A 27,795-nucleotide genomic window follows, 5' to 3' on the forward strand; every position below is an offset into this window, starting at 1 on the left:
TTGAATTGAAAAACGTTAAAATGTCATTTGAAATGGATTTCTTTTTTATGAGAAACGTTCTCATATCAGCTGATGGGTTACGTCACAACAAAGGCGTGTCTGATGCGCGGGAAAGGCGGAGCTCAACCGCTCGTCATCCATACGTCACGGTAAACAGTGAAATCGCGGAAGTGCTCGAGAACGCACAGATTTGACTAGACAGTTTTCTATAATTATTTAAGAATCTTCAAGAAAAAATGTGGACATTTGTTACATTTCCACCGACGCAGTAACAAACCATCAGTTCAGTTTTAACAGACATACGATATTTTATAAATTGACCGATTTATTCGACAAAAATGACCAATGTCAATTTACAGGTAAGACATTTTTGATATATATTATGTGTGTTTTTTTCTATTGTTTTGTCAATTATTAACTGCAATTTTATGTACGTATCACCACATATTCTGAAAAATATATACGATTTATCGTATATATTACCGTTTACTGTATGTTGGCTTGGCAGGTAGAATTAACGTTAGGTCTTTATGTTTCGATTGTACACAAATTGTGACAACGTGTTTCTTAACTTTTTAGTACATTGTACAGCTTTTTACCTAATGTCTGCTTTACATTCTTCAGTCTGTCTTTAGACTGGTCCAACCTGTTATTCATACACACCACACTATAACATGATCTTATTTAACACAAACAGCATGTAACAAAAACACATTTCTAGGTCTGTCATAATAGCATGTCATATTACCGTGATGCACGTGACAAGCTGAATGTGTTATTACTATCATTATCTTTCTTTTCTGTACAACAGAAAGCCATAGATTTGGCCAGTAGAGCCTCAGAGGAGGATAAAGCCAAAAACTATGAGGAAGCTCTTCGTCTCTATCAGCATGCAATCCAGTATTTTCTTCACGTGGTCAAATGTAAGCAGTCTAACATCTATTTGGTTGTGCATCCTGGTTTTGCTTCTGGACATGCACAGCAATTGGCAACCCAATTCAGAACCTACATTTATTATATCATTTGCACTTTAGATGTATTTTGATACATTTTATTCAGAGTAATGCATTGTGTTTCATGGTACAGATGAAGCTCAGGGAGAAAAGGCCAAGCAGAGCATCAGAGCGAAATGTATGGATTATCTGGAAAGAGCCGAACAGCTGAAGCAGTACCTGAAGAAGAAAGAGAGCGCGCCACCGTCCAAACCTGTGAAGGTCCCTCAGTCTGATGAAAAAGGGTTAGAAACCACTTCACGTTGATTCGGCGAGTGCGAATGCACGAATACATGACATTCTCATAACAATTTCTACTTCATAGGACTGACAGTGATGATGGTGATTCAGAGAAAAAGAAATTCAAAAATCAACTCCAGGGTAAAATATCAACAATATTTGTTTTTGTTAAGTTTATTACCCAGTTTAGCTTCTTAAAGGGATAGATGAAAACTCAAAAAATGAAAATTCTGTCATTATTTACTACCCTCAAGTTGTTTCATAAAAATATTTGGAAGAATGTTTGTAACCAAATAGTTCTGGGGCACCACTGACTACCATAATAGGAAAAATGGTACTATGTTAGTCAATGGTGCCCCAGAACTGTTTGGTTACAAACATTCTTCAAAAGTCTTCTTTTGTTGAACACAAAAGAAGTGTGTTCTTTTTCCAAGAAAAAAGTTGAAAAAAGTTGTGTTCATTTTTTGGTGAACTATCCCTTTGAGTATCTTTATTTAGTCAGGAAAAAAGCCAAAATGCAAAGTAAATTTATTTTCCCATATTTATTAGGTGCCATTGTCATGGAAAAACCCAACATCAAGTGGGATGATGTAGCTGGATTGGAGGGAGCCAAGGAGGCTCTTAAAGAGGCCGTCATTCTGCCAATCAAATTCCCCCATCTATTCACAGGTATGATGGGTTAAAGGATTGACATGTGCACATGTGTCTTTCCAAACTGACCTAAACTTTGCCATCTCTTACCCATAGGGAAAAGGACTCCGTGGAGGGGGATTCTACTGTTCGGACCTCCCGGAACGGGTAAGTCCTACCTGGCTAAAGCCGTTGCTACGGAGGCCAACAACTCCACGTTCTTCTCCATCTCGTCGTCAGACCTGGTGTCCAAGTGGCTGGGAGAGAGCGAGAAGTAAGGCGGGGACTTAAGGACAACACGATCATATAACAATGATTTTAGGAGTAGAGATTTGACTATTTTCCCGGTTTACATGGTTTTGTCATCTTCAGGTTGGTGAAGAATCTGTTCAGTCTGGCTCGGGAAAACAAGCCTTCCATCATATTCATCGATGAGATCGATTCTTTGTGCGGCTCGAGAAACGAGAACGAGAGCGAAGCGGCTCGCAGGATCAAGACAGAATTCCTGGTCCAGATGCAAGGTAATGTCACTCTAGTCTAGCTGGAGAAATGTCCTCAGATTTTACTTTCTGGACCCTTATGCCTATTTTTGTGAAAATCTTAGGTGTGGGAAACGACAACGAGGGAATTCTGGTTCTCGGAGCGACCAACATCCCCTGGACGCTGGATTCTGCCATCAGAAGAAGGTACTGACTTTTTTCAGTCTACACAGATTTCTGTATTTTTCTTTATTGACGTTCGTTTAATATTGCCCAGGTTCGAAAAGCGCATCTACATCCCTCTTCCCGAGCAACACGCACGCACGTTCATGGTCAAGCTCCACCTCGGCTCCACCCCCAACAGCCTCACGGAAGCCGATTTCATCACGCTGGGGAAGAAAACAGAGGGCTACTCGGGTGCCGACATCAGTATCGTGGTGCGAGACGCCCTCATGCAGCCCATTCGTAAAGTTCAGTCGTCCACCCACTTTAAAAAGGTACAAACGCACATTTATCGTACATATTTAGTGAAACAATCCCAAAGCAGAGATTTAGCACCTCTCATGCTTGTTTTAACAGGTCAGGGGGAAAGCATGGAACAACCCTGATGTCGCCGTGGATGACCTCTTGACTCCTTGCTCCCCGAACGACCCCAATGCGATACCCATGACCTGGGTGGACGTGGCCAGCGATAAACTACTGGAGCCAATAGTTAGTTTTGTAAGTATAATATTAGAAATCTTTATTAGAAATTCACAGAGCTTACCTTGATTTGATCTTTATGTTGTTTGTTCAGGAGAACATGTGTAGGTCTCTAGAGAAAACCAAGCCTACAGTGAACGAGGAAGATCTGGAGAAGCTTAAGAAGTTTACAGAAGACTTTGGGCAGGAAGGATAAACCAACAGATATTTTTAGATATTGAATCGTTCCAGCTTTAGAATTTGTGCAGGGTTTTGTTCCTTCTTTAAAACGGTGGAAGTTATTTATATTTTTCCATTGTGTTTACAATGCCAAAAACTGATGCATAGTTTGTTTGTTTTCAGATCTTTATGTACTTTTATACGGTTACGTCTTTTGAGTCAGCCTTTGACAATAAGCATTGGACGTTGAAACACTTTGTTATGAGTTTAGTTACCTGTGCCTTAAAGGCTGGTCAAGGCTCGACTTGCTACAAAATAAAAGTATAAAAATCTTTAATATATTTGGACCAGAATGTGAAACCAGTGAGTGGAGGTAGTGTTTAGTTTTTACGTGAATACATTTTGCAGTAATGTCAAAACTCAGTGTTTTTCTTGTTTTTGACCAACTTTTGAAGTGTTTTATTATTTTTCTACTCGGTTTTCCTACTTTATCTGTAAATAAAAGGTAAATTACAGACAAGTGCTGAAAAGTCTGCATTATAATGTAAATGGCTGGTATTTCAAAACGATTGTCAAAAGGGTCTGTACATATCTGACACTGACTTAATTGACCAAACAGACAACGGGTCTTAGTTTAATAGTTTATAAATAACACGATTTAATATATTGGTGCATTTTACAAATTATTTAGATGTTGAAGTGACATACTTTTGAAGTTGAAACGGCAAAGCAGTAATGCACAAAGAGCACACACACTAAATATGATATAACTGGTGAACAAGTATTTCTTAATCATCGGCCTATTAAACTCAAAGATAAGTTTCACAAAGCAAACGAGAGTTCAATCAAAACCATGATCTGAAATCCTTTCTGATGCAAACTTTCTGTATTACATGATTTAAAGTTTACATATTAATATACATGTTCAAAGCATAACAAAGAACAAATTCAATAGCACTATATGTAAATGTTACAAGTATGATCAATGCCACATTACTAGCAAATTTCGCCTTAATTATTTCACCTGAAGCGTTTGGTCACAAACGTTGTGAATAAATGTGCTAGTTCATTTGAGACGGCTGAAAGTTTTACATTAACTCCTTTAAGCAAAAGAAAAAATAACATCCATGCACAAACAGGAGTCAAGACGAAACACATCGGTTCAAACAAAATAAATACAGTATATCTTACAAAGGGAGAAAACACCATGCACAAACAAGTCAAAACAAAATGTAAAAAAAGGCCATCCACAAAAAAGGCAAAGAACTATGGGAAAGTAGATCTAATCATTCGTTTCATTCTTTCCTGAATCACATCAAAAAGTCTTAATTTAGCCATGAAGCAATTATTTCCAAACAATAAAACTATGTATACATTATATATGGTTTGCCCATAATCAATTCCATCAGTATTCAGGGTCTGTACAATTTCATAACAGGCTATTGTTAGTATTACAAGTCATTTTCGGACTCAACAAGAGTGAAGTAGAGGCGCACACCAAGACAGCTAATGAGAATGGCGATCTATTAACCTTAAAGATAATCAATATCTCGACTCTAATAGCCAATAATTTAGTGTACATCCCTAAATCGCACTGATTACATTACTAAATCACACTTGATTGCAAAGCAATCAAGTTTTCTACGCCTTTGGTACAAAGTCAAGTTAATCAACCGACACAGACAAAAAATAAACAACCCCTGGCTACATTATCACACCTTCAGTACGTGTTGCATTGAAAATGTGTAAAGTCAAAAGTTAAAATGGCTGTAGGCTGTTTGAGGGGGTCAGGAGTTAGGCTGGTTTGGGTTGGCATGAATACATTAGAATACAGAAAATAGGGAGCCGAGGGCCAATCCTGTGGCAGCGCCGGCTAACATTCCCAGAGCGATGTCACCTGCATCGTCACGGCGACGTTCCTGCACAACCACATTGTTGACCCCGGGTGTATAACCCCCTGAAAACAGATCATAATAATCGATAAATGCTACATTGTTAAAAACCTGATCAGGTAAACAATGGCATAATAAAACAAGGCGAAGGTAAACAAGCTGCCTACTACCTTGATACTGATAAGGATAGGTGACGGCATACTGCTGTCCGTCTGCGGCGTACACCATCTGTGTAGCATAAGGTGGAGGATGAGGCACATAGCCTCCATATCCATCAGGGTAGTAAACCTAAACAGAAACGGAGCAATTTCACATGCATATGTATGATGTTTTTTATTTAACCAGACAAGTCGAAACCAAAACAAATGGTTTTCGTTTATGACAACAACACAGTCTGTGTTTGGGGTCGCTTGTAAAACATGTAACTGACCTCAATTGCCCTTCTTGGTCAAACAAGTTTACAAGCTAACAGATAATAAAGATATTCATCCATGCCACATTTACTGTTGACAGTTTTGCTTTCTATTTGACACATTCCTTTAAATATCACTCATATCACCACATTACCTGTGGAGTTGGATTTAATTCAGAGTAAGGGGGAGGGGCTGATGCTATGATTTCCTCAGCAAAACCCATCTGATTGGCTGACACAACCTACAAACGAAAACAACACAGAGTTCTTATGAATCATGTCAGGAGGCGTCCCCATTACTTTTGGATAATTTATTTATATTCATTACAACAAAATCGAGCTCTGAGCTTCAACCCATATATCCACATATTTTGTCCCACAACCAGCATGGAAAAGTTGGCTGACTCTCTCCAGGCCTGGCTGCTGGAAAGGTAAACATGCGTTTGCTTTCGCTTTCCCCACCTTTAAAAAGGTTGTGTAAGCACACGGTGACTCACCATATTGACTCTAGCATCCTGTAGAGCCATGGTCCAAGCCCTGAGAGATAATAGATAAACAATGATTTTTGTGCTACTGTGAACCTATTTATTGTGCTCACAATTGGGATAAAGTTTTGAATGACTCACAATGCATCGTCTGCACTGTCTGCGCAGAGGCTTATGACACGCCCGTCCCGGCACACGATCTGCAGGAGGGAATCTTTGCTTTTGCCATCAGGTGGCATGAGCTCTGCAATAAACAATGAAGATTGAAAGGAGAGTATGTTACCTGATTAATAAAAAAAAGATGCAATGTCCATCATCTGACCTCCCGACCAGACACATAAGGCACTGAAGTGCATCTCGGTTTCTCACCTCCCACAGTTTGAAAGCAAGAGGAAAGGCATTAGATGAAGTGTAGATCACACTCACCTTTACACGCATTGGCATTGCGGATGTTGATGCAGTCCACCTTCATGTGGATCTCATCCTCCATGTCCCGTCGCTGTTGGTCATCGTAGAAGACCAGACGTCCATCTGACCAGAGGTCAAACCAGTTCCTCTTCCAGCGACGCAAGATGGTGCCTGAGAGAAGACAACAATCCTAAAATAAGCTATCAAAAAGAGGAATGACTATTGATTAGGGCTGTGCAATTATTCAAAAATGATCGTAATCATCAATTTTGGCCTTCAGCAATTACAAAAACAAAATAATCGAGGTAAAACGATTATTGTGCCGCATTCCATTTTGCAAGGATCCTCTCTTTTCTTGTGGTATAAATCCACAGCGCACCCCCTTCTTTTACAGTGGGTCAGCTGTGCTATTTCTTTACATTTATTTTTCGGTTGAATTTACAGTTTAAAAGCCAAGTTTTTTATTTTTCTATGTTGTTTTAAAAGTTAGTGAGTAATCATGTTAAATAATCGTGATCTCAATATTGGCCGAAATAATCGTGATTATGATTTTTGTCATAATCGAGCAGCCCAACTATTGATGCATTAAGTTTTTTATTTTTAAAGTATTCAATTTAACATAAGCTATTAAAAGCACTAAATGTAGAAACTCAATTTTTAACATTATTATTTAATGATGTAAGTTACAGTGTTATTTAATCCATTAAATGAATTACACAACCAAAAATGTTTTGTTGACTTTAAAATAAGCAAAAGCTTTTTAATATAGTAAACGCAGTTAAAGTAAACTCACTTTGTCTGTGCAGCCACCCGCTTTTCACAAACGCCATCCTCCAATAAACTACCTGTGAAAACAAAAAAAGGATATTTACTCTGCATGATGTATAAATACATATAAATGAACAATGAAGTTAAACTGAGACTGTGCACGTGTTAATATTGTACATACTCTACAGTAAATATAGTTTAGCAGCTGTCTGTTTTGAGTTAGCTCGAGCTCGACTGCTGCCCTAAAACACGACAACAACAAACCAAAGAACCAACCGTCCTAACATATTCTAACCTACCGGAAACACATTTTAACACTTTGTGACATATTAATGTGTCAAATGTGACTAATGAATAAATTAAATAAGAAAACGTACCCTCTTTTGGTGTGTCGATAGCTGAAGCGCGTGCCCGACTAGCACTGTGACATCAGCATCGTTTTCCTCTCAGCTCAGCTGATGATGGCGTATGTCACCATGTCATATGATCAACACGACTTTTATTAAGTTTGTTGAGTTTAGATTGTTTTATATTTTAAACGGAGGCAGATAACGTTCAAAGATACATTTTAAATAATTAATTAATAAAACTGGCGTATTTATTTTATTTCGAAAATTTATTTTTTACTTGTATTATTTTTACTCATTCCAAGTATTTCTAAATGAACACTTTTTTCGAAGAAAATGTAATGATTAATAACAATAACAACAGTGTAAACATTAGAACAGAGAGACTTTTAAAACTGGCAGAGAAAATAAATGTGGCCAAATATTAAAAGGCATCTAAAGGGGGATTTACAAAACGAGTATATATTTTATACATTTTAATAATATTTATATAAATTATTACTTTTATTGGCAGATATAAATTTGTTCGTTATCATCATCAAATCATTATCTAACAGAAAAAAAACATTACTCTTAGCTCACTTGAAACTGCTAGAAATATTCGCAGATTCTTTTACTCACCACTAGATGGCGCAGTTTCACTATAAATCGAAGGTATTTGTCAATGCAAAAAACACGTATTGTTTATTGCTGTAACATTTCGCACAACATTCATATGAATCAAACTATTTGTGATCCACCAAATACTTCAAATTCGGGGTTACTATAATATTTCGTCACATTACTTAAACATGCAGTTTTAACAACTGATGCAACAGTTCTAGGAACAGCCAGATTGAACATAATCTGATTTTAGTTTGTGGACAGTGTCCAATCAAACAGCTGGGAAGATGGGTGACGTCACAAATCAGTGAGAACGTCTGAGCTCATGGAGTGCTGGTGAAAATAATCTCATCAGAGCCCCGTTGACTCATACTGGAGACAGAGGTCAGCGGGGGGGGGCAGATTGAAGTGATTCACGCAAATATCTCACCAGTGGCTGGTCTTAATCTTTGGGCAGATTATCCAGCAGAACCAATAGTGGGGCCCCATGGAAAAGATGTGTGTGGAATTCCTTCGTTTGTTAAATCAGAGTTTGGCCTGCCAAATCTCTGCAAACTTTAGAGAACAATATTATCCTGGGGAAGCTCTGGAATCATGTAGTGGGAGGTGACTGACAGGTAAGTTTCAGATATGTTTGACAGTGAGTCATTAGAGTGCAGATTGTGCTATTTGTTGGAGTTATTTCTGTATATAATTTCACACGTGTGTACCAAGTACTGACGCTTTACCGATTATTTTTAGTGCTGTGACATCTACATTAAGAGTATTGTTAAGCTTATATAAAAATTAAAACAATATTTTATATTATACAGTTCATTTTAATTTACCCCATATTAGATATATTATTAATTATGATGAATCGTGATTAATTAAATATATGATTAATATTGACAATCATCCGGGTAACTGGAAACCCGGAGCTACTCTCTCACTTTCTGTCGTATCACACCGCAGCGTCTTTCGTGATTCATATAAACAAACTCTGCGGGTTTGTAATTAAAAAGCTTTGGAGGACTTTTATGGGGAATGGAAATCTTTGAAAAGACGGCTGAAAGCTGAATGATGTTCAACTGAAACAAGAAAAAAATAATTAAAAAACACCAGAGAGAAATGAACCGGAAATCATGCACGAGGGAGACAACTTCGATATTATTTATTTAACTTGTTGCATTTTTTTGTATGCTGTTTTTTATTAATAAGATTTAATGTCGTCCAAATCCACAGTGAAATTATAAATGTATTTGAATTCAAATAATGATATCAATAAAATGTTTGTATTTGATAAATAGAGTTATAAAAGGCAGTTTGAGGTTTGAGATTTTACTGAAACCGATAAATAAATCAAAATATTATATAAAAAATATTAATACTTGTATTTGTTTCGAACACTGTTTCGAACATCTATTTTTTTCAAATATTTAATATAATCTGGTTGTAGCACCTGCAAGTGTGTTTTACATACTTCCCTCTTCAACTAGAACAAGGTTAGGCCGGACTGTGTCTGTTTCCATGGAATGCACAAGTTCTATTCATTTTTTTTGTCTTGCAGTTCATGCGTCCTTGGACCCAATCCAGTGGTCTCTGTTACATCTGGCTTCCCTGCATAACTGGCCCCAGATCAGCAATTCAAGTGCTTACTGCATGAAAAAGAATCATGGCGTTTAAGTAACTTCAAAAAATCAAAGCAGAGACCAGACCATGATCTCCTAAGATGATATTGTCTTAATGTGAAGGTCACCGACATGTCTAGGTCATAGAACATAAAGAAGAGCGAGCGCAAGCCGGCGGCTCCACCTTCACAATCAACAAAGGAAATTCCTTGGCAGCCGGAATATGTGCCTGGAGACTTCTGAACTTCCTCTCCTCAGCATTTAAAAATTCTTCCATCTCCGTTCCTCCCAAAATTCAAGGGTAGGATTACACCCCGCCCATGGTGGGCGGAGCTACCCCGTCAGCTCCACCAATAGAAACTTTTCACAGGTCAGTTTGTCTCTAAGGTGGTCATGACTATCTCCATAGTAACCTGGAGATCTTTGCACATGTAGTCAACTTTTACAGTTGGTCCCTTACCGGGTAACGCGAGAGGAGTGTTTGGAGCGGTGTGTGTGGTTTGTGATTTCCAGGGATTGTAGATGAGGAGACAACGGTTTATAAAGCCAGCTTTGCTTCCTTAAAAAGTGGGAGTGTACCAAGCATACTTTTTCCTCACTTTTCTGCCATGAAACAACTGGAGTGAGAGAGAGAGAGAGAGAGAGAAATGTGGGAAGCTTAGAGCTCACATTTGAAGGCCAAGTGAATCTAGATCACGATGGGATTTGTCCGGCTGCTTTTGTTTTTGCTCCTTGTAAGCAAATATGATTATTTTACATCTTAAAATGGTGTTTAAAGGGGTTCACATGGCCGCTCTGGAAGTCAGAAAGGCGAAAAGAACGAGGTAAGACGCTCGAAAAGAATAGATTATGTTCGTGTGTAATGGTAAAGTTAAAGCTGTTGCTCTAGCTTTCACGGGCACCTGTGTCTGAGTCATTGCTTTCGACACAGTTTTTCTTGACCCGTGCATAAGTGTTAAGTAAATGTCAGAGGGGTTGAGTGGTCCCTTGCGAGAGACCCTTTCCCACTATAGATGATTGTGTTTTTATTCCTGGTTCGACACGTTGACCTCTGTGCGCGCTGGGGTCAGCGCCAGCGGGCTTATAAACACAAGACGATCACAAGCTTCTATGCTTTAAAACCCCCTTTTTTTACTGAAACATGATTACAACTATTTGATTTTAAGATCTACTAGGAAGACAGACATGGTTTCAGTTTTCTTATTCATTAAAAAAAAATGGTTTGAATTTGTTTACATTTTCTGGTCATGAAGAGAAACATTTTCCTAGTTAAGATGCATTGTAGCAGACTGTTTTTTAGAAGTTACTTTGAGAAATGTCTCGGTGGTTCACACAATGGGGGCCAATGTTGTTTGATTGCCAACATTCTTCAAAATATCTTCTTTTGTGTTCTGCAGAAGAAAGAAAGCCATACAGGTTTGGAATGACATGAGATAAATGAGAATTTTCATTTTTGGGTGAACTGTCCCTTTAAATCTTAGATTTGCATTATTTTTTAAAGTACCTTAATTCCATTACTTTGTTTGTGTCTGTGTGTATTCAAGCAAGTTAACCATGCTCAAACAGTGGAGCGTATCTGAGCGTGAACATGTGGTACCTGGAGGAAAAACCTTCAGCACCGTTGTCCTCATTAGAGAAGACCAATTAAATCAAATTAATCTCCCAGAAAACTCACTCATTTGTGAATTTCCCGCTGAGGAATCCTAGGTTTTTCCGTTCTATGTTCCAGCGATTTTAGATAATGGTTGCCAGATGTTCAACGCATTTTCCTCACACCTGAACTTTGTACCATAGTAGAAAAATTACTTCATCGTTTTTTTGTTCTGTTGAACACAAAAGAAGATATTTTGAAGAATGTAGGACAGCAAACAGTTCTGGGGCACTTTTGACTACCATTGTTTTTTTTCCTACTATGGGAGTCAATGGGTGTTGAGATCTGTTTGGTTATGAGCATTACTCCAAATATCTTTCTCTGTGTTCATCAGAACAAAGAAATTTATACACATTTGGAACAACTCGAAGGTGAGTAAATGATGACAGAATTTTCATTTTTGGGTGAAGTATCCCATTAATAAAGATCAAGACGGATATCCTCATACTTCACTGTTTAGAAAGGCTCAGACTGCAATACCATTTTGCATGCAAAGAGCTTTCACCCTAAACATCTTAAGGACAGTTTACCATTGTGTCAGTTCCAAAGACTAAGACGTACAGTATATGTGATCAAGAGACACATTTCAATTGCTCGGATGCAGATATGAAAAATCATTTTTTGAACAGAGAGGATATCAAAAAAGAGTGGTGGATCAGGCCTTTAATAAGTTGGCTCAACTTTAACAAGATGATCTTAAAAAGAAAAATAGGAACAACAGCTCCACACAGCCATTTTTTGTTATGGAATATAGTACAGTTGCATATCAAATTAAGAACATAATCAATAGGAATCGGGATAATTTAAAGTGATCCAAGTCTACGTGAAAATTTTCAGGAGCTTCCGATTGTAAGCTAAAGAGAGCTCCCACGGTTAAAGATAAAGTTGTAAGAAGTTATTTACCTGCTATGAAATAGACAACATGGTTGGACAGAAAAATACAAGGAATGTTCAAGTGTGGACATTGTAATCACTGTGAAAATGTCATTCAAACTAAAACATTTGTAGATTTTTGCACTTGTAGATTTTTATGAATCGTAAGAGTACACGTGTAAATGATAGACTTCATTGTCCTTGTAACTGCCTCTATGTGGGCCAAACAAAGCGTAGACTACAAGATAGATTATGGGATCACAAAAATGCAATTCGTACAAAAAACAAAAACTATCCCATCATGGCATACATATGCATCTGTACATAACTCTGATCCATCTACCTTAAAAATGATTGGATTGGAAACAGTGACTGGATCTATTAGAAAGGGTGATAGACTACAAAGACTTCTGCAAAGGGAAGCTTATTGGATCTGCACGTGAAAGCAACCAGTTTTCCTGGGCTGAATGAAGAATTCGTTTTAGCTTATGTGAATATGTTTTGGTATGGCCACTTTCCTTGGTGGTGGTATGCTATTGAATCTTATAAGGATTGATACCATATAGGTTCCCCGTCACCCCCTCATGTTTTTGGTTTCTCTAATTGTATTTACACCTGAAAATGATCTTGTATCTGACGCACTCTGAGGAAGGCTGGAAGCCGAAATGCATTACTGTGCAGAAATTTAGCCGTTTTTACTGTGTTTTTGTGATTAGTCATGATGTGAATGAAGGCTTTTTACTATTTTTATACCGGAAGAAGTGCCTTGGATTCTCTTTTGTAGTATAAAACCTGCATTATTCTCAGAGCAGGTTACTGGTCGCATTGAAACTCGTCGTTTCTTCCGCACCGGTGGAGTACCAGAAATTTTGTCTGTGTCAGGATACGTACATATATTAGACTTGAAAACAATAAACATTTTGAGTGCTTCTATGATTTGTGTCCGTTTGTGACTTTTTGGATGCTGTGGTTGAAACCGCTGGCCTACAAGGGTTTGGAAAGACTTAAGATCAGAAATTGTTTTTGACACAAATTCCAAAACACAATTTAAATGAAGAATGTGTGCAGTTGGCCTGTCCTTCATCTGGTCTGAGGACAATGAAACCATCTGTGACCAAACCGGAGCCTCAAGGCGAATGAAAAAATAGCGAAGGAATTATGCAACGTGATATTGATGAATTGAGGCCTGTTAGAGAATGTGAATGCATGCATCAAATGATTTGTTCTTGATTTTTTTAAGAAAGCAAAGAATGTTGTAATGTAGAAAGCAAAAAAGAGGTTTTACCCGTCTTTGGAGAAAGTTACTTTTAAAATTAATGTGTTACCATATTGCATTTCTTCCTAAAAAATAACTAAATTGCGTCATTGTTACTTTTGTGTTGTTTTTTCTCATCTGAGCTGTTTGTATTTTGGTGTGGGTATGCTGTGGCTTAGAAATTTAATTTAGAGGTTCCTTTTGAACTAAAATCACAACGTTTGCTGTTCATTCTGATACTAAAGAGTACAATGTAGAGGAATTCTGAAATTAGATAATAAAATTCATATTTCTCCAAGTTTATAGTAATAAATAAAGACAATTTTGATAAATATTTAAATTGTTTATAATATATAGTGCAGCTAAACACATTTATTGAGTTCTTAAAAAAAATAGGTTTCAAAATAATGAGAATTATTCCATCATAGAAATTGCAGGCATGTCTATTGGAATAACTAGATAAATTGTAAGTCAAATGTTGTTTTTTTTAACTCAAATATTAATGTGTACATTAATTCTTCAATAAAGCAGTCTGGTTTGTTACTTGTAATGGCGTTATGCCCATGTTTTTTTACCTTGTAAACCTAATGAAAATGTTTAGTATTTTATTATTGTTCGTATTATATATATATAATTTATTATTGTTAAATAACAAATGGATTTTCATTATCAAAGGACTTTTATTTTATAAAATAACATATCCACATTAATCAACATTGATTGTATTTGCTCGTTTCCTTCCATCTCCTCAGCCACTATGATGCTCCTCTGACTCTCTGATTTGACCATGGAGGACGCAGTCACGTCTGAGGATGCCGAACCTCTGCCTGCTGCCTCCCAAAACACTGATCTCGCCCATCTCAGGGAGCGACCTGAACCCACGCAGGCGGAGAATGGGCGTCCGTCCAGCACCAGACCAGAGCCTGGCTCCTCATCTGCTCCCTCCTCGCCTCCTACCCAACAAACCCAAAGCTCTGCAGTATCAGCTCTGCAGTCCAAGGTCAAGTCTCTCGCTGAGCGCAAAGTTATTTGGAAAGAACCCGCAAGTGCGACCCAGGACAAGAGGATGGTTACGGGGACCTTCATGTTGGGATATGCTCTCACCGACGCTTGGGGCTCTAGTAGCAGCGACGAGGAGATGGAACCTCGCAAGTCGAAGCCTCAGTTGGAAAGAAGCAAGTATGACCATGTTACACCCATGCTTGCAATTCCACGTGGACTTGGAGAAGGAGCGAGTGTGGAAAACCTGTCTAGTGATGTCTGTGGAACTCAAAGGGACCATGCGTCACCGTCTGATAAACCGTGGATGCCTCCCAAATGCTTCTGGAGGTCCGGTAGGCCGAAGACGGTTCTTCCAAACATGGACGTTCCTGTGGGGACAGACGAAGGAACCCTGTGTTCGATTGCTTCCAAAATGGCCCACAGGTTCCCAAGAGAACTGCAAAGATCTGACAGTTTGGAGAGCCACCTGCGCAGGTACAATCAGGGCGAGGTCGGATCGACGATGCAAAGTGGACTCTGGCGAACCGACAGCTTGGAGAGCGTGTGCAGCGGCGGGAGCTCGTTGTCGCTGGCCGAGAGGGTCGAGATGAACCGTGGCCTTCTCAAACAGATGCTGCAGAAAGCCCAGACTAAATACGACGAGGGCGGCCAGGTGACAAACCCGGAACAGCGACTAGAGGACTCGATGCACATTGGCGGCAGAGGTAAATCTGTAATCTGCCTCATCCGATATAAAGCAAAATACGATGATATGTGTAACAACGTTAATCCCAACCTATCAGACAGGTGTTAATGCATGTTGAGAGCACGATGAGATGACATTGTCTGCTACGACACGTTTCCGTATTACTCATTGGGATTATAAACATGCATATGACCTCCTTAATAAGGCAGAGGTCATATAGACACGAGCAATGGATAATCCAGATATGAGGTAACAGTGAGATAAAAATAAAAAAATACACAGATTAAAATGCCAATAAAATTGACTGAGCATTTGTTTGCTTTCTTGCATTTTGTTTGTTGGAATAAAATTATTTTATAATAGCCTAAATAAAATATTAAATTGTATCATAAAATTAAATATAATTTAATATATTAAATTGAATTAAATATTTTTTACATTATAATTAAATTAAATTAAATCAAATCTCATATTATTATTAAAATGTTACATTAAATTAAATATATGATGTATAAGAGAGAGTATATATATATATATATATATATATATACATACATACATACATATTATAATATTGATGTTGTCAATATCAAATGATACTATACTAAAATCTAATTATATTATAAATAGCAATTAAATAAATGAAAAAATCTTGCATTTTGTTTGTTTTGGAATAAAATTATTTTATAATAAATAAAAGTATATTAAATTATCAAATTAAACATAATTTAATATATTAAGTTAAATCAAATATCATTAATATTATTATTAATACATATTAAATTGAATTAAACATTTGTATATATAAATGTTATTAATACATATGTATACATTATATAATATTAATATTGTTAATATTAAATATTAAATTATACTATATTAATATAGTATATAAATATCAATTAAATAAAAAAATAACATTATATTATAAATAACTTTGTCTTCTGTTTTATCTTTCAATTTCATGTTCATATTAAAGTGTAAGAAATGCAAAAATAATCACATAACTGAAATTGTTTTTAAATTGTTAAACTTGACAAAAGATCATGTAAATTAGGCTGTGCAAAAGAAAAAAAAGTTTAAACTAATGTGGTCAATTTAATATCACAATCAATGTATTCCATATTTATTTCTGCAAACATTTAATATAAGATGACAACAAAAGCAACAGACAACAAAAACATTTTTTACAACACCTTTTGGTTTGGGATGGTGGGGAAACATAGGGAGATCAAATCCTTTGTAATCCATCTTAATCTGTTTCTGCAGGTATCTGTGGCCAGAACGACAGTGATCTGGATTCTGGAATATCTCTTCAAGGTAGCGAGAGCAGTCAAAGGTGGGCAGCACAGATGAATGCGCTCGCATCACTGTCATTCCCACACAATGAGAAGATTTAGCTTCCCTGAGTGATTCTGTCTACTGTTTTGCGACTCATAATTACAGTTCCATCATTACTCTAAAAAGACACGAGGGAACGTGAGATCAGGGGAAAACGTATGATCTTATCATTTACTTTTCCTGCCTATTCTTCATATTTAACTCCACCTAGGAGCAAGGGAAATAGCTCTGCTCCTATCTCTGAAATAATGAAACAAGCTTTTTTAGAATATATAAAAATTTGGGGGAAAGCAAGACATAAGTATGTTCCTGGAAATTTCAAGTAGTTTTACTTTTATTTACTTTTTTTTCAGTTTTTCTAGTGCACACCACAACACTCACGTTCAATGTGTTTTGCACTTGTCCTTTTAGAAAGCAAACACAGGAAATCTGTAGCCAAAATGCAAATGGTGTTAAATTGATAAAAAATGGGGCAATAAAAAGCATCTGATAAATATCGCTAAGAATGACCCCTTGCATTACTATGATTTATAATGATTTCAAATTACATCATATAGTTTACGTTTTACTTTATTTTTATTTTTTTTAAGTAAAATATGTATTTATTAGTAATATTCCAATTATTTTTTTTATCAGATAACAAACTTAACTTACCCATAATGAGGTACAAACCACACACAGACACACACACACACACACACGCGCACACACGCACACACACACACACACACACACACACTGAACCTCCGTCAGCCTAATTTGTGATGACGGCCCGCTCCACTTAATCCCCCCCCGACTCTACACAGGAGCTGACGTGTTTCTTTCTCTGTCTCTCTCTCTCCGGCCGGCCCACAGGGCCTTTGTGTTGGCCGACAACCTTCCGCTGAGCCCTCGGCACGAGCAGGCCAAACGACTGTTGGAAAGAGCGCGTATGAAGGCCCGGTCCAACCCACTCAAAGCCGACCACACCATCCTGCCCGTCCAGAGGGACAACCTGTAAGTTTCCATAACTCTGTCTCTTAATATTTGTATGTCGTTCGTTGGGGGTTCGAGGTGGTGGGGGGGTTGGGGTTTAGAATCTTAAGCATCATGGGAAGGGAGAGCGTCAACATACAGATCGAAACAAGGAAACCCTCGCACTTGAGAGCTTGTTTGTGTTTGTGTGGGGGTGTTAAGCATAAGCTGTATTGTGGGAAGATGAGCAAGTGTTTCAAGAAGCAACAGGTGCTTGTTTGTATTTCACGGCCTGTTGGAAACCCACCGCTATGGACAAAATAAGTTGTTAGAAAAATATTAAGGTTGTATCTTCATTTTATGTGTCTGAAACTGATAATTCTTCTGTTTTTATTAGAGTTTCTGTAACTGTAATTACATAAATAGCTTAGTTAGTTTTTGTAAACTAAAAATATTGATGTTGGTTTCTGTTTTTATGACCACAGGTGCCCATTTAATGCCAGTAGTGAAACAGCAGTCATTATAACGCTAGTTTTTGTCTAAATTTTAAACAAAATATGAAGTTTGATCACTGTTTTGGCCTGACATGTTACACAAGACAACTTGAATAATACAACACGCACACGGTCAGTGCCTTTAAATCCCACTTCCCTATCCGCCGCTCTGTTCTCTACCTCAGCACTTTCACACAAAGACAGACGGGCGAAGCGTGCCGAAATGCCCACCTGCCTGCCTCCACGTTTGCTCCGATGACATCCGGAACAGATCAAATGAAACAACAAAATGCGGCACACGCATGGAGAAAAATAATATTCACTGTTTTTCTTCCTATTCATAAATGAGCACATAGGCTATTTGATGCTATTAATGGGACAGTTCACCCAAAAACGAAAATGTTGTCATCATTTATTCACCCTCGTGTTGTTTAAGACTTGTATGTGACTCTTTCTTCTGTGGAACACAAAAGAAGATATTTTGAGAAATGTCTCAGTGGTTTTGTGTCCATACAATGGGAGTCAATGTGGTTTGGTTACCATCATGTTTCAAAATATCCTCTTTTTGTGTTCTGCAGATGAAAGAAAGTCACACAGGTTTGAAATGACATGAGGATGAATAAATCATTTTAAAAAAATGATGTTTTTGGATAAAAGCATCTGCTAAATCGAGTTGCTAAACAGGAAAAAACTGATTTAAACAAATAAATTAATTTGCATATATATGGTTTTATTCAGATATAAAAAACAACGAATTGGTAAATATACAATTGACAAATCCGTTTGAAACCGAATCTTTGAGAAAACAACATTGAGTTTCAGCTCCGCTACACCTGTCATATCAGTGGCTGTTCCTCTTCCTCTCCTCTGTTAATTCCCTCCTCGCTCGTCCCTGACGGGAAAACAGATCCGTGATGCCGTGGTAAACTTAACACTTAACCGCCTCTCTCGGGATCGACTGTTTAACATGCATTCACTGCTCTATACAGTCCCACGGGTTCAAGAACAGTGAGCAACGCTTAATGTGCATAATAATTCCCATTGAACAACATCTTCATTGCATACAACTTGAAATAGATTTATATAACATCGATTTTATGATGACATTGAAATGTCTGATGTACTGAGCTCGACCTCCTTTTGAAATTCGTCTCTCGGCTTTGGCACCACCGTGCACGGCTTCGACATTCCTGACATGCTTTTAACCTCATGGCCTCATGCTGAGAGATAGACCGCATGTGTCTGGTTTCTTCACGTACAGTCTGGTTGTAAGCTCACAAGAATGCATCTGGTTTCATACACGTCTGTGTGTCCGCAGGGAGCTGCTGTCCTGGGTTGGTGTACACCAGGCTCCTCTTGCAGGAAAGGAGGGCGTGGCGGTGGTCTCGGGCAACCTCAGCGACTCCTCCAGCGGCGACTCTGCGGGCGGAACCAGGCGCAGACACGGCCAGTCCCCCACGCATGTGCGTTTCGAAGACGAATCGGAGAAGGACGCTGAAGTGCGCTACCTGGAGCGACTGCGCCAGCGACGCAGGGCCGGAGAAAGAGCTCAGGGGTTGCTGGTGTCCAAACCCAGTTTATCTTCTTACATCGGCGGTCAAACGGAAGCCGACTCGGGTTCGATATTCTGGAAGGCCAAAGCCAAGAAGAGTCTGGCGAACGGCAAAGGGCATTACAGAAGTCCGGCGGCGAACAGGCAGTGCAATTCCTGTGGGACGTTTCTGCATGATGTACCCGGGGCTAGCTTGAACTTGAACGCCCCGGTATCAAACGGTGAAGTCGGAGGGAAGAAGATACCGTGTTGGGTGGCTCCCACCCTTCCCAATCGCCTGGTTCGAATCGAACAGATTAAGGAGACGTATATCGGAACGACGAGTCCCGCCATCGTCCAGAGCGACGGAACGCACTGCAGTCCGCCGAACGCTGTGGATTATTTGACCGCTAAAGGAACACTCCAGAAGCTGAAGAAGAAGGTTAGGAAACTAGAGACCAAGAATGAACCCTTGTATGTCAACGGCCTCAGGGACGGCGACAAACTCACGGTCAACGGAACTCAGATGTGTTTTTCGAATGGAGTAATGACATTGCCGCACAATCCCTACGACACAGAACAACCAGGACAGATGAAAATCGCATTCCCTGTGGCTCCTCCGTTGCCTCCCAAAGGAGAACCTCCCAACCTTCCCCAACCGACCCCTCCGCCTCACCAACCTAAAAAATCTGCACTGAAATCAAGCTCCAAAGGCCGTTCCGGCGGTCAGCGAGTTGTCACCCTTATGTCTTCGCCGGAGTACCGCGTTGTGCACATGGACTCCGTCGAGGTAGGGGGCGCTGTGGAGAGCTTTTCTCAGGAGCAGCCCTCCGCTGGGTTGGGTTACTGGGAAGACAGATCATTGGTGGTGAGCCCTTCTTTACCCAGAACAAGAAACCTACCCGTACAAGGGGAGGAATGGTCCCAAACGACAGGTTCGTTTATTCAAGTCCCACAAAAATGTACATTGTAGATTAATTGTATATTTACTTACAATTGATTCATATAAGATGTATACATCTGTACATCTGGGGGTCGAACCCATGACCTTTGCATTGCAATGTTCTATCAGTTGAGCTACAGGAACACAGTATTCTTGTAAGTGTTCTTATTTTTCCAAGAGTAAAGTTTACATTTTATGATCTAAAAATAAAAGATTTTCCCATTGTCAAGCTGATATTTCTCAACTTTTAGTTTGTATGGATATTGTCGCAGCCCCAATATGAGGGAAACAAATGTTACTCGTTTTATAAAATGAACCATAATAATGCATCATTTATGATCATGAATATATTTTTTACATGTATTAGTACGTTATGGAAATGAACCTGTGGTGTTTCATCCATCATTTATGTCCTGCAGATGTGGAGCAGACTCTAGGGCCGCTGGGATCTGATGCAACATCCGGCAGTGCTGAATCAACCCAAACCCGTCTGAATGATGGACACGTCCGAGGACCAATCAAATCAGTGCTTCACAGGGCCAACAGCCCAAACCTTTCACAGTAAGAACAGATTCTAATTCACAGAAGCTGCTGGAAAGTCTACCCATAACCTCTCTGTCTCGGTCCTTTAAGTTCGTACAGTCTCCGAAAGATATAATTTCCAGGCTCTGGCACTTTAGTCTCAAAGTAGGTCAGGAGAAATATGTGCCAGGATTTGTTGTTTTCTAATGCTGTACTACCCCCTACTGGTTAAGAATCACAACTGCACTGGCATTTCAAACAGGATCATATTGTGGCTTATTCAAACCTATAATAATGTTTAACCATCAGTTGAAATATGAAATACTGAAATAACCTTGCTAAGATCTCGCTCTGCTGTGTTTTAGAGCAGGGACAGACGCTGAGCACCGGGAGGGTCGATCCAAACTGTCCCTGCGCCGCTTCTTCTCAGCCATGGGACTGAACAGCGTGGGGTTGCTGGGAAAGGGACGTTCGAGCAGCATGGATCAGCTCACCCTGCACCCTAAAGCCAACTCGAACACGACCTCGAACCCGAGACAGACCTCACCCTCAACATCCCTCAGCCCAACACACAGACACCATAACCAGCTGAAGAAAGCTCCCTCACTTCAGACCATCCGCCTGGTTAGTGCTCTAATCGCTTAGTTTTCATTTTAATCGTAAAATGTAATACCAGTATGAACCATCATCTGCTCACCATTAAAACCATTACCAAATTACAAAAAGTAGTGCGTTTCAGGTCTTATTCCAGTAAATTTAATTGTTTTATTGGTTCACATCCACTAAATAACATCCCACTAATAAAACCCAACACATATTAGTAGAGACCCACAGCGACCGTTATAGTTTCAATTAAAACCAACTGAATTCCCATTATGACCATTAAATCTATTCGAAGTTCTGTAAGGGTTTCTATTTTCAGCAGGGATAAAATTAGCCTTCAAGTTGCCAAATATTTTTTCTCATTTCCAGAGTTCTGAAATTGCTGCATTGTATTGGTGTTATTTTTTGTAGTTTTTATTGCTGATCAGTGCAAGTTATGAATATTCAATCTGACTGTATCATGACTCACCACCAGGGGTCTCCATTTCTCCAACTGAGAAGATCCTCCTCGGCTCAAAACCTTCAGATCACTATGAAAAAAACAGACAGATCTTCAGCATACAGTCCAGGAGAACAGCCCTGCAGCCCTGTACTCACCAGGTACAGCACAATAATTCACCCAGCATAACAATATCACCATAATATAATTCACCTCTTACAATATAATGAAATATACTGTATAATATTAGATGACATTAGATAACATCACAAACATAATAAAAAATAATACATTATATAATAATAATAATATAACCTTGTAATATAATATATACTTTTATGATTGTGTAAATTATTTAACATTTATATCAAATATAATACTAAATCTACTCTACTACTATATATATTATACTCATGTATTATATTATATTGTATTATAGCTGGGCCTAAAATGAGGTTTACTTTCAAAGTGCCATGGTAATACCATGTTTTTCAGCATAGCACAATAACACTACCATGGTTTCAGAGACTATCATCATGGTAAAACCATAGTATTCTTTGTATCACCTTGGTGTAACATGTACACACAAATGCCATTAAATAAGAATAATGTGATGAAATAAAACATTTGCATAGATTCAAATTTTATAGCATCTTTTATGACTAGCTGTTTTTTGTTATATTCTCAATCATACATATATTAATAATCATTTGACAATAATCAATCTGTCTATTAACATCTCTGAATTCATTGCTAGCACTAGAAGGTTACAATGTAAGTCATGCTCTGTTCTGTAAAGCACGCAGTATACTCCTGTAACGTCCAGACAGCTGTCATGTTGTGCAACACGACAAGTGTTTTCCATTGACTGGCTCAGAGCGAGAGGGGATATAAATAGAGGTGTGTGGGTCTGCCAAAGACAGAAGTGGAATTCTGGAATGGTCAGCTGCCTACATACTTCTGCTGCTAAATTCAGCTTCTTGCGTGTCCTTCCAGAAGAGCTTGTGCGGGGGGGGTTTATAGTGTGTTTGTCACTCCTGCTGTGATGCTATAAGCATGTACTGTATAGTGTTGTGTTTATATGAGTGAGTTGTATGTGTGAGGAGAGAGGGAGAGAGAGAGGAAATTCCAGCCCCGGTGACTGGAGCAGGACTACTGCTTACATAATCTTCCTCAAGAGCCAATGAGAACGCAAGGAGCTGATACACAGAGATGCTATTATTGGCCTCTTGGTCGGATCTGAGAGAGTGTCAGAAAAAGACATGCTAATACACAAGGGTCAAAAACAGCCATTCATATGAGCACTGTTGTTATTTAGTCTCTCGATCACAGAAGACTCAAATATAATATCAACATTATAATAATATATTTATAAATAATGCACGTCATTCATCATTTCACTTGGTGTAATGGATTTAGCATTTTTGTGGTTATGGTAAATGAATCTGTGTGTTTGTGTGTTTTAGGGACCTCCAGCGTGCCTTGAGTGTAGAGGACGTAGGGCGGCCCAGTGCCGTGCGCTCGGTGGGTCATGTGGCTCAGGCCTTCCCTGACGGCACAATCCTGCTGGAGCTCTCCAGACCTCCAAATGGTCCCTTCGGCTTTCTCATATCACGAGGCAAAGGCAGGCCAGACTCAGGTGAGCAACCCCCATCTCATATTCACATGATATGTACAGATTTCACAGTCAGCAAATTTAAGATGGTTATTGATTGGGTTGCCAGGTGGTGTATTTTTCAACACATACAGTATATGAACTGTTTGGTGCCTTAAGCAGCGTTATTATAGTTTTCTTTTAGTTTTATTGTAATTTAAATATTTATTTATAAAATAAATATTTTAGCTTATATTTATATATTTTTAGTGTTCATGTTCATTTTAGTTGTATTATTAGCAATTTTATTTTGTTTATATATATTATTTTATTCATAGATTCTTTTATTTAATAATTTTAAACTTATTTTGGTTTATTATTGCATTGCATTGCATTACATTTGTAATTTTCATTTAGTTTAAGATTGTTCGAATAATATTTAGGTTATTTTATTTTTATTTTACTTTTATTATAATTGTATGTGTTATATATATATTTGTTTATATTATTTAATTCATATATTATCTTTTATTTATTTTTTAGCTAATAATTTTAGTGCCTCAGCTGAAACCTATTTCAGTTTATTATTGCCGCAACATTTCTCATTATCATTTAGTTAAAGATTTTCAAACAATATTTTATTTGTTTTAATTTTATAAAATTGTTTTAAGTTTCCTAAAGGTATTATGACTATGCTTTCAAGATAAATTGCTGGTGTTGTATACTGTGTTGATAAAGCATCTGCCAAATGAATCATGCAAATGTGTCTCTTCATAATGTAATGTACATCTGATCAAGTACTAATACATTTAAAAGTCAGTCAGTTGCCTTTATGAATTTTGGCACCTGCTTTCAAACAAAACCTACATTACAAAAATGTCAGTACGTTTAAACTCTACAACCTTTTTGGTGCTGTAAGCAAGTTGAGTTACCAAATTCTCTACCCTTGTTATTGACTATAAATCCCATCTGTGATTTTAGGGGTGTACGTTGAAGAGATGGGCGACAGCAACACTGAAAAGCTCTACGCTGGTTTGCTCGGAGTCGGCGATGAGATTCTGGAGGTGAACGGGGAGAAGGTGGCTGGACTGAGTTTGGACCTAGTGACCCGTTTAATGACTCAGAACAGCACCGCGTCCATCCGCGTTCTCCGGCATAGACGACTCTAGCGCTGAGATCAGACCACACAGAGCTTCTGATCGACTGTTCAGTAATACCAATAACTGTAAGCGATAAATGTCAAACAGTGTTAGGAATGAAGTCAGGCATGAGATTGTGTGTGTAATTGGCAGTGTTGTGTTTTACTGCTCAAGGTGTTTGTAGTTAAGAAGGTTAAGGGAACATTTTGTGCACTATTGAGCAACGATGGTGTGACACTGTTTCTTTAAAGCGAAGGGCAAAACTAATGCATTAAGCTTCTGAAGGACACATTTACAAACATTATACAATTATGAGGAGCTTGGATGGTCTGCATTCAAACTTAAATATGTTTGACATGAAGATCAACAAAAGATCAATGTTTTCAATGACGTCAAAAAAAAAAGATTTTGCTTTTCATTATATCCAAAGGGTTGGATGAATGTAAAGCCAATTCTACAGCAAACCCTTTACACGCTGCTGAAAAATACCATTTATATTGTATGCAATGCAAAAACAAACCCAGCCATTTTTCTTAGAATGCCAACCAATGTAGAGGTACAGAAGCTGCAGTTGCATCGATTATAACTTCAGAATGCTCTTTAGTAAATGAATTCCATACATCTCCACGAGCTGGTGCAATAAAACGCCTCCGCTGTGCAATCCTGATGCCATTAGTCTGCTGTCCATAATCAAATCAGTATTACGGTACATGCAACACCAACCTAATGTATTTTGTTTTGTTACATTTATTTATACGTGTTCCTATTAAATAAAACATCTGGATTTTGTGGGACAGTTTGTTCTCTATATTCCTCAAAAGGGGCATGAATATAAATTTGAAAAATTTTAATAAATAAAGCCATAAGAATAATATATATTAACTGCACATCGATATGTATCCAAGTGCCCATGACTGAATCTTTCCAGCTGTGAAAAGATTTGTTGTAGCCTAATACAAGAGAATGAATAAAGATCTCTTAGATGTGTAAGAGGGTCTCCAGTTTGGAGTGGCAAACGGGGGAGGCACGTTAGTCACAGTCAATATCTTTCCTGTCCTCCCCTATTGATTTGACAGTGATTGATCCCATCCTGATCTCCATCATTCGCAACGCCACCAAATACAGAGAATATGCGTTTAGATATCACGTGAGAGACATGAATGTGTCAAGGTGGGTGGGTTATTTTGATGGATGTCATGTGACGCTACAGTAAAGGCACATCAGTCAATTCCAAATATATGAAAATGGGAAACTTAATGTATTTTAACTGGATTTTTCGAGAATATTACACTGGGTTGTTTCCAGGTCATTCGTATTCAGTTGCTAAGGTCTGTTTGGTCGCGTGCTGCCTGCGCGTCCTGATTGGTTGCGTATTAGTGCGCGTCAAACCCCCGCCCCCGTGAGTATGACGGCTCAAGTCACTCCTTTAACGTAGGTTTTTTTTGTTAAATGGTAATGTTTGTGGTAAGGCATTTATTTTAATATGTTTTAGCAATATTAAAAATATTTAAAAAATCTGTATTAAAAATAAAATAACCGCAGAGCGCGTTGTCGTGTTCTCCTCAGATTTCACATTCAACCCTTCATTAGCCAACATTCATTCATAGCGTTATTTAGAAACGCTCCCAGGTGTCCGTGAACATTGTTAAAAGGCATTTTACAAGAACATTACACAAAAGCACACCCTTAAAACCCACACGGTTTGGACGGCTCTCAAGTGGTTGGTTTTATGTCGTGTTTGTGTTGTCTCATTTTGTGTAAGGATGCTAATGAGCTCAGCTGTCTGTAGCCCCGCCCCCATCTCCCCAAGGGCGCGCGAGCTCAGCTGTCCCCTCCACTTACTGCGGGATAAAAGAGCCAAATGCAGAACCTGCATCCTGCACCTGCTGGCTGACACACACGAAATCCATATTTAGAACCGTTTCAGCGATGCAAAACCAGTTTTAGCCGCAATTGTCACCGCTATTTGAGTCTATGTACAGCTCTCCTTGAGGAATATAAACAGTGAAACGAAATCTTAAGTAAATATTTTACATCAGATGATAAATATATATTGTGTTATTCCACAAATTTGGGATAATTTTGGATCTATAAAAGGGCACATGCATTTGATGAATAAAAAACGAATCCTTTGTTTCTTTCCACAAATGTTGTTTCCATACAAACATTAAAATATTTTAATACAATGGGGCATGTTTATCCTAAATTAATAGTCCTATAATGTGCTACTTTCCAAATTTTGTGTTTTGGTAAAATCTGTGGTAAATATTTTATACTGTATATGTTGACAAATAAATGTGTCCTATGGTGTGACAGCAAGAATTTAGAAACAAACTAACAACGTAGATAAATCCCTGTTGTGTTATGTTATATTATAAATATAAACAACATAACAATTTTTCTCGAAATGTTTGCCATGTCACACCACATGACACATGTTCAGTATTTGTAAACTACCCATATAATAAACAATCCTATAATGCGCTGTGTCATGCTGCATCCGTAAACATTAACACAAATAAAACTTGATTTCATTATGAGAGTTGAAAGGGTTTAAAATACATCTTGTAGTAGCCTAAGTATTTTTGATAAAAAAATAATCCTACAATGTCATGTCCCGCACCTTCTATACAAACATCTAAAATACCTCAGTATAAACGTACATGCGTATGCTGAATCAATAATCCTATAATTGGACATTTCAAAAAATGTTTCTGCATAAACAGCAAGGCTAAAAAAACAACAACATAAACGGGTGATTAAATGCCCCTATAGATTACAATCATAATCTTTTGGTTCTTGGAAAAGGGTTCAATGTTGCCCGGTCTCAGGTGCTGATCTCTCATCATTACTGGGCCAGACAAAGGACGGGGGGGGGGGTTAGAGGAGAAAGACGCCACCTGTCATAAGATCAGACTTGAATGGCCTCCCTGCATCCGTTCATCCAGCCTGCTGGATTATTGGATCAATAGAGCCCTGCTCACACTGTGACGATCACCGTCAACACACTCACTCGATCAATGCTGATATTCTGATAGATGC

General features: G+C 38.3%; 3 protein-coding genes across 5 annotated transcripts; 2 read left to right on the plus strand and 1 right to left on the minus strand.

Annotated features, from left to right (window-relative positions):
• Window positions 1-154: 154 nt before the first annotated feature.
• Window positions 155-3,714, plus strand: LOC130549037 (vacuolar protein sorting-associated protein 4B-like). The gene is made up of 11 exons (XM_057326170.1): window positions 155-359; window positions 812-923; window positions 1,087-1,237; window positions 1,318-1,373; window positions 1,782-1,901; window positions 1,980-2,136; window positions 2,235-2,383; window positions 2,467-2,548; window positions 2,619-2,838; window positions 2,921-3,061; window positions 3,138-3,714. Exons 1-11 carry the CDS (start codon window positions 339-341, stop codon window positions 3,237-3,239), a joined length of 1,311 nt encoding a protein of 436 aa, XP_057182153.1. The 5' UTR covers window positions 155-338; the 3' UTR covers window positions 3,240-3,714.
• Window positions 3,715-3,849: 135 nt separating this feature from the next.
• plekhb2 (pleckstrin homology domain containing, family B (evectins) member 2) lies at window positions 3,850-7,629 on the minus strand. Of its 2 annotated transcripts, XM_057326172.1 has the most exons (8): window positions 7,545-7,626; window positions 7,193-7,244; window positions 6,418-6,570; window positions 6,133-6,235; window positions 6,004-6,043; window positions 5,662-5,748; window positions 5,265-5,382; window positions 3,857-5,159 (listed from the first exon to the last, which is right to left on the minus strand). In XM_057326172.1, the coding sequence occupies exons 2-8, from the start codon at window positions 7,227-7,229 to the stop codon at window positions 5,026-5,028; spliced, it is 672 nt and encodes a 223-aa protein (XP_057182155.1). In that variant the 5' UTR covers window positions 7,230-7,244; window positions 7,545-7,626; the 3' UTR covers window positions 3,857-5,025. The 2 variants fall into 2 exon arrangements, with proteins under 2 accessions (XP_057182154.1, XP_057182155.1); XM_057326171.1 differs by having other exon boundaries at window positions 3,850-5,382; window positions 7,545-7,629.
• Window positions 7,630-8,511: 882 nt separating this feature from the next.
• Window positions 8,512-25,911, plus strand: si:dkey-121a11.3 (uncharacterized protein KIAA1614). 2 transcript variants are annotated; one of them, XM_057326356.1, is made up of 11 exons: window positions 8,512-8,734; window positions 9,667-10,097; window positions 14,259-15,212; window positions 16,463-16,532; window positions 17,390-17,530; window positions 19,301-20,448; window positions 20,876-21,017; window positions 21,344-21,602; window positions 22,057-22,181; window positions 23,487-23,659; window positions 24,596-25,911. In XM_057326356.1, the coding sequence occupies exons 3-11, from the start codon at window positions 14,294-14,296 to the stop codon at window positions 24,781-24,783; spliced, it is 3,165 nt and encodes a 1,054-aa protein (XP_057182339.1). In that variant the 5' UTR covers window positions 8,512-8,734; window positions 9,667-10,097; window positions 14,259-14,293; the 3' UTR covers window positions 24,784-25,911. The 2 variants fall into 2 exon arrangements, with proteins under 2 accessions (XP_057182339.1, XP_057182338.1); XM_057326355.1 differs by lacking the exons at window positions 8,512-8,734; window positions 9,667-10,097 and adding an exon at window positions 10,141-10,551 and having other exon boundaries at window positions 24,596-25,909.
• The last annotated feature ends 1,884 nt before the right edge of the window (window positions 25,912-27,795 follow it).

This window comes from Triplophysa rosa, linkage group LG25 (assembly GCF_024868665.1).
Source record: "Triplophysa rosa linkage group LG25, Trosa_1v2, whole genome shotgun sequence".
NCBI classification, from domain to species: Eukaryota; Metazoa; Chordata; class Actinopteri; order Cypriniformes; family Nemacheilidae; genus Triplophysa; species Triplophysa rosa.

What these genes read in the sequence shown, in the direction of transcription:
- plekhb2 (XM_057326171.1), bottom strand. Translation starts at nt 7,229, where the DNA reads ATGGCGTTTGTGAAAAGCGGGTGGCTGCACAGACAAA. An exon ending in AGGATGCTAGAGTCAATATG is followed by an intron (nt 5,749 to 6,003) that starts GTGAGTCACCGT and finishes TTTCGTTTGTAG; the next exon opens with GTTGTGTCAGCCAATCAGAT. An exon ending in AATTAAATCCAACTCCACAG is followed by an intron (nt 5,383 to 5,661) that starts GTAATGTGGTGA and finishes GTTTCTGTTTAG; the next exon opens with GTTTACTACCCTGATGGATA.
- si:dkey-121a11.3 (XM_057326356.1), top strand. Translation starts at nt 14,294, where the DNA reads ATGGAGGACGCAGTCACGTCTGAGGATGCCGAACCTCTGCCTGCTGCC. An exon ending in GGTAGCGAGAGCAGTCAAAG is followed by an intron (nt 16,533 to 17,389) that starts GTGGGCAGCACA and finishes GCCGGCCCACAG; the next exon opens with GGCCTTTGTGTTGGCCGACA. An exon ending in CAAAGGCAGGCCAGACTCAG is followed by an intron (nt 23,660 to 24,595) that starts GTGAGCAACCCC and finishes CTGTGATTTTAG; the next exon opens with GGGTGTACGTTGAAGAGATG.
- LOC130549037 (XM_057326170.1), top strand. Translation starts at nt 339, where the DNA reads ATGACCAATGTCAATTTACAG. An exon ending in TGACCAATGTCAATTTACAG is followed by an intron (nt 360 to 811) that starts GTAAGACATTTT and finishes TCTGTACAACAG; the next exon opens with AAAGCCATAGATTTGGCCAG. An exon ending in CGTCCACCCACTTTAAAAAG is followed by an intron (nt 2,839 to 2,920) that starts GTACAAACGCAC and finishes TTGTTTTAACAG; the next exon opens with GTCAGGGGGAAAGCATGGAA.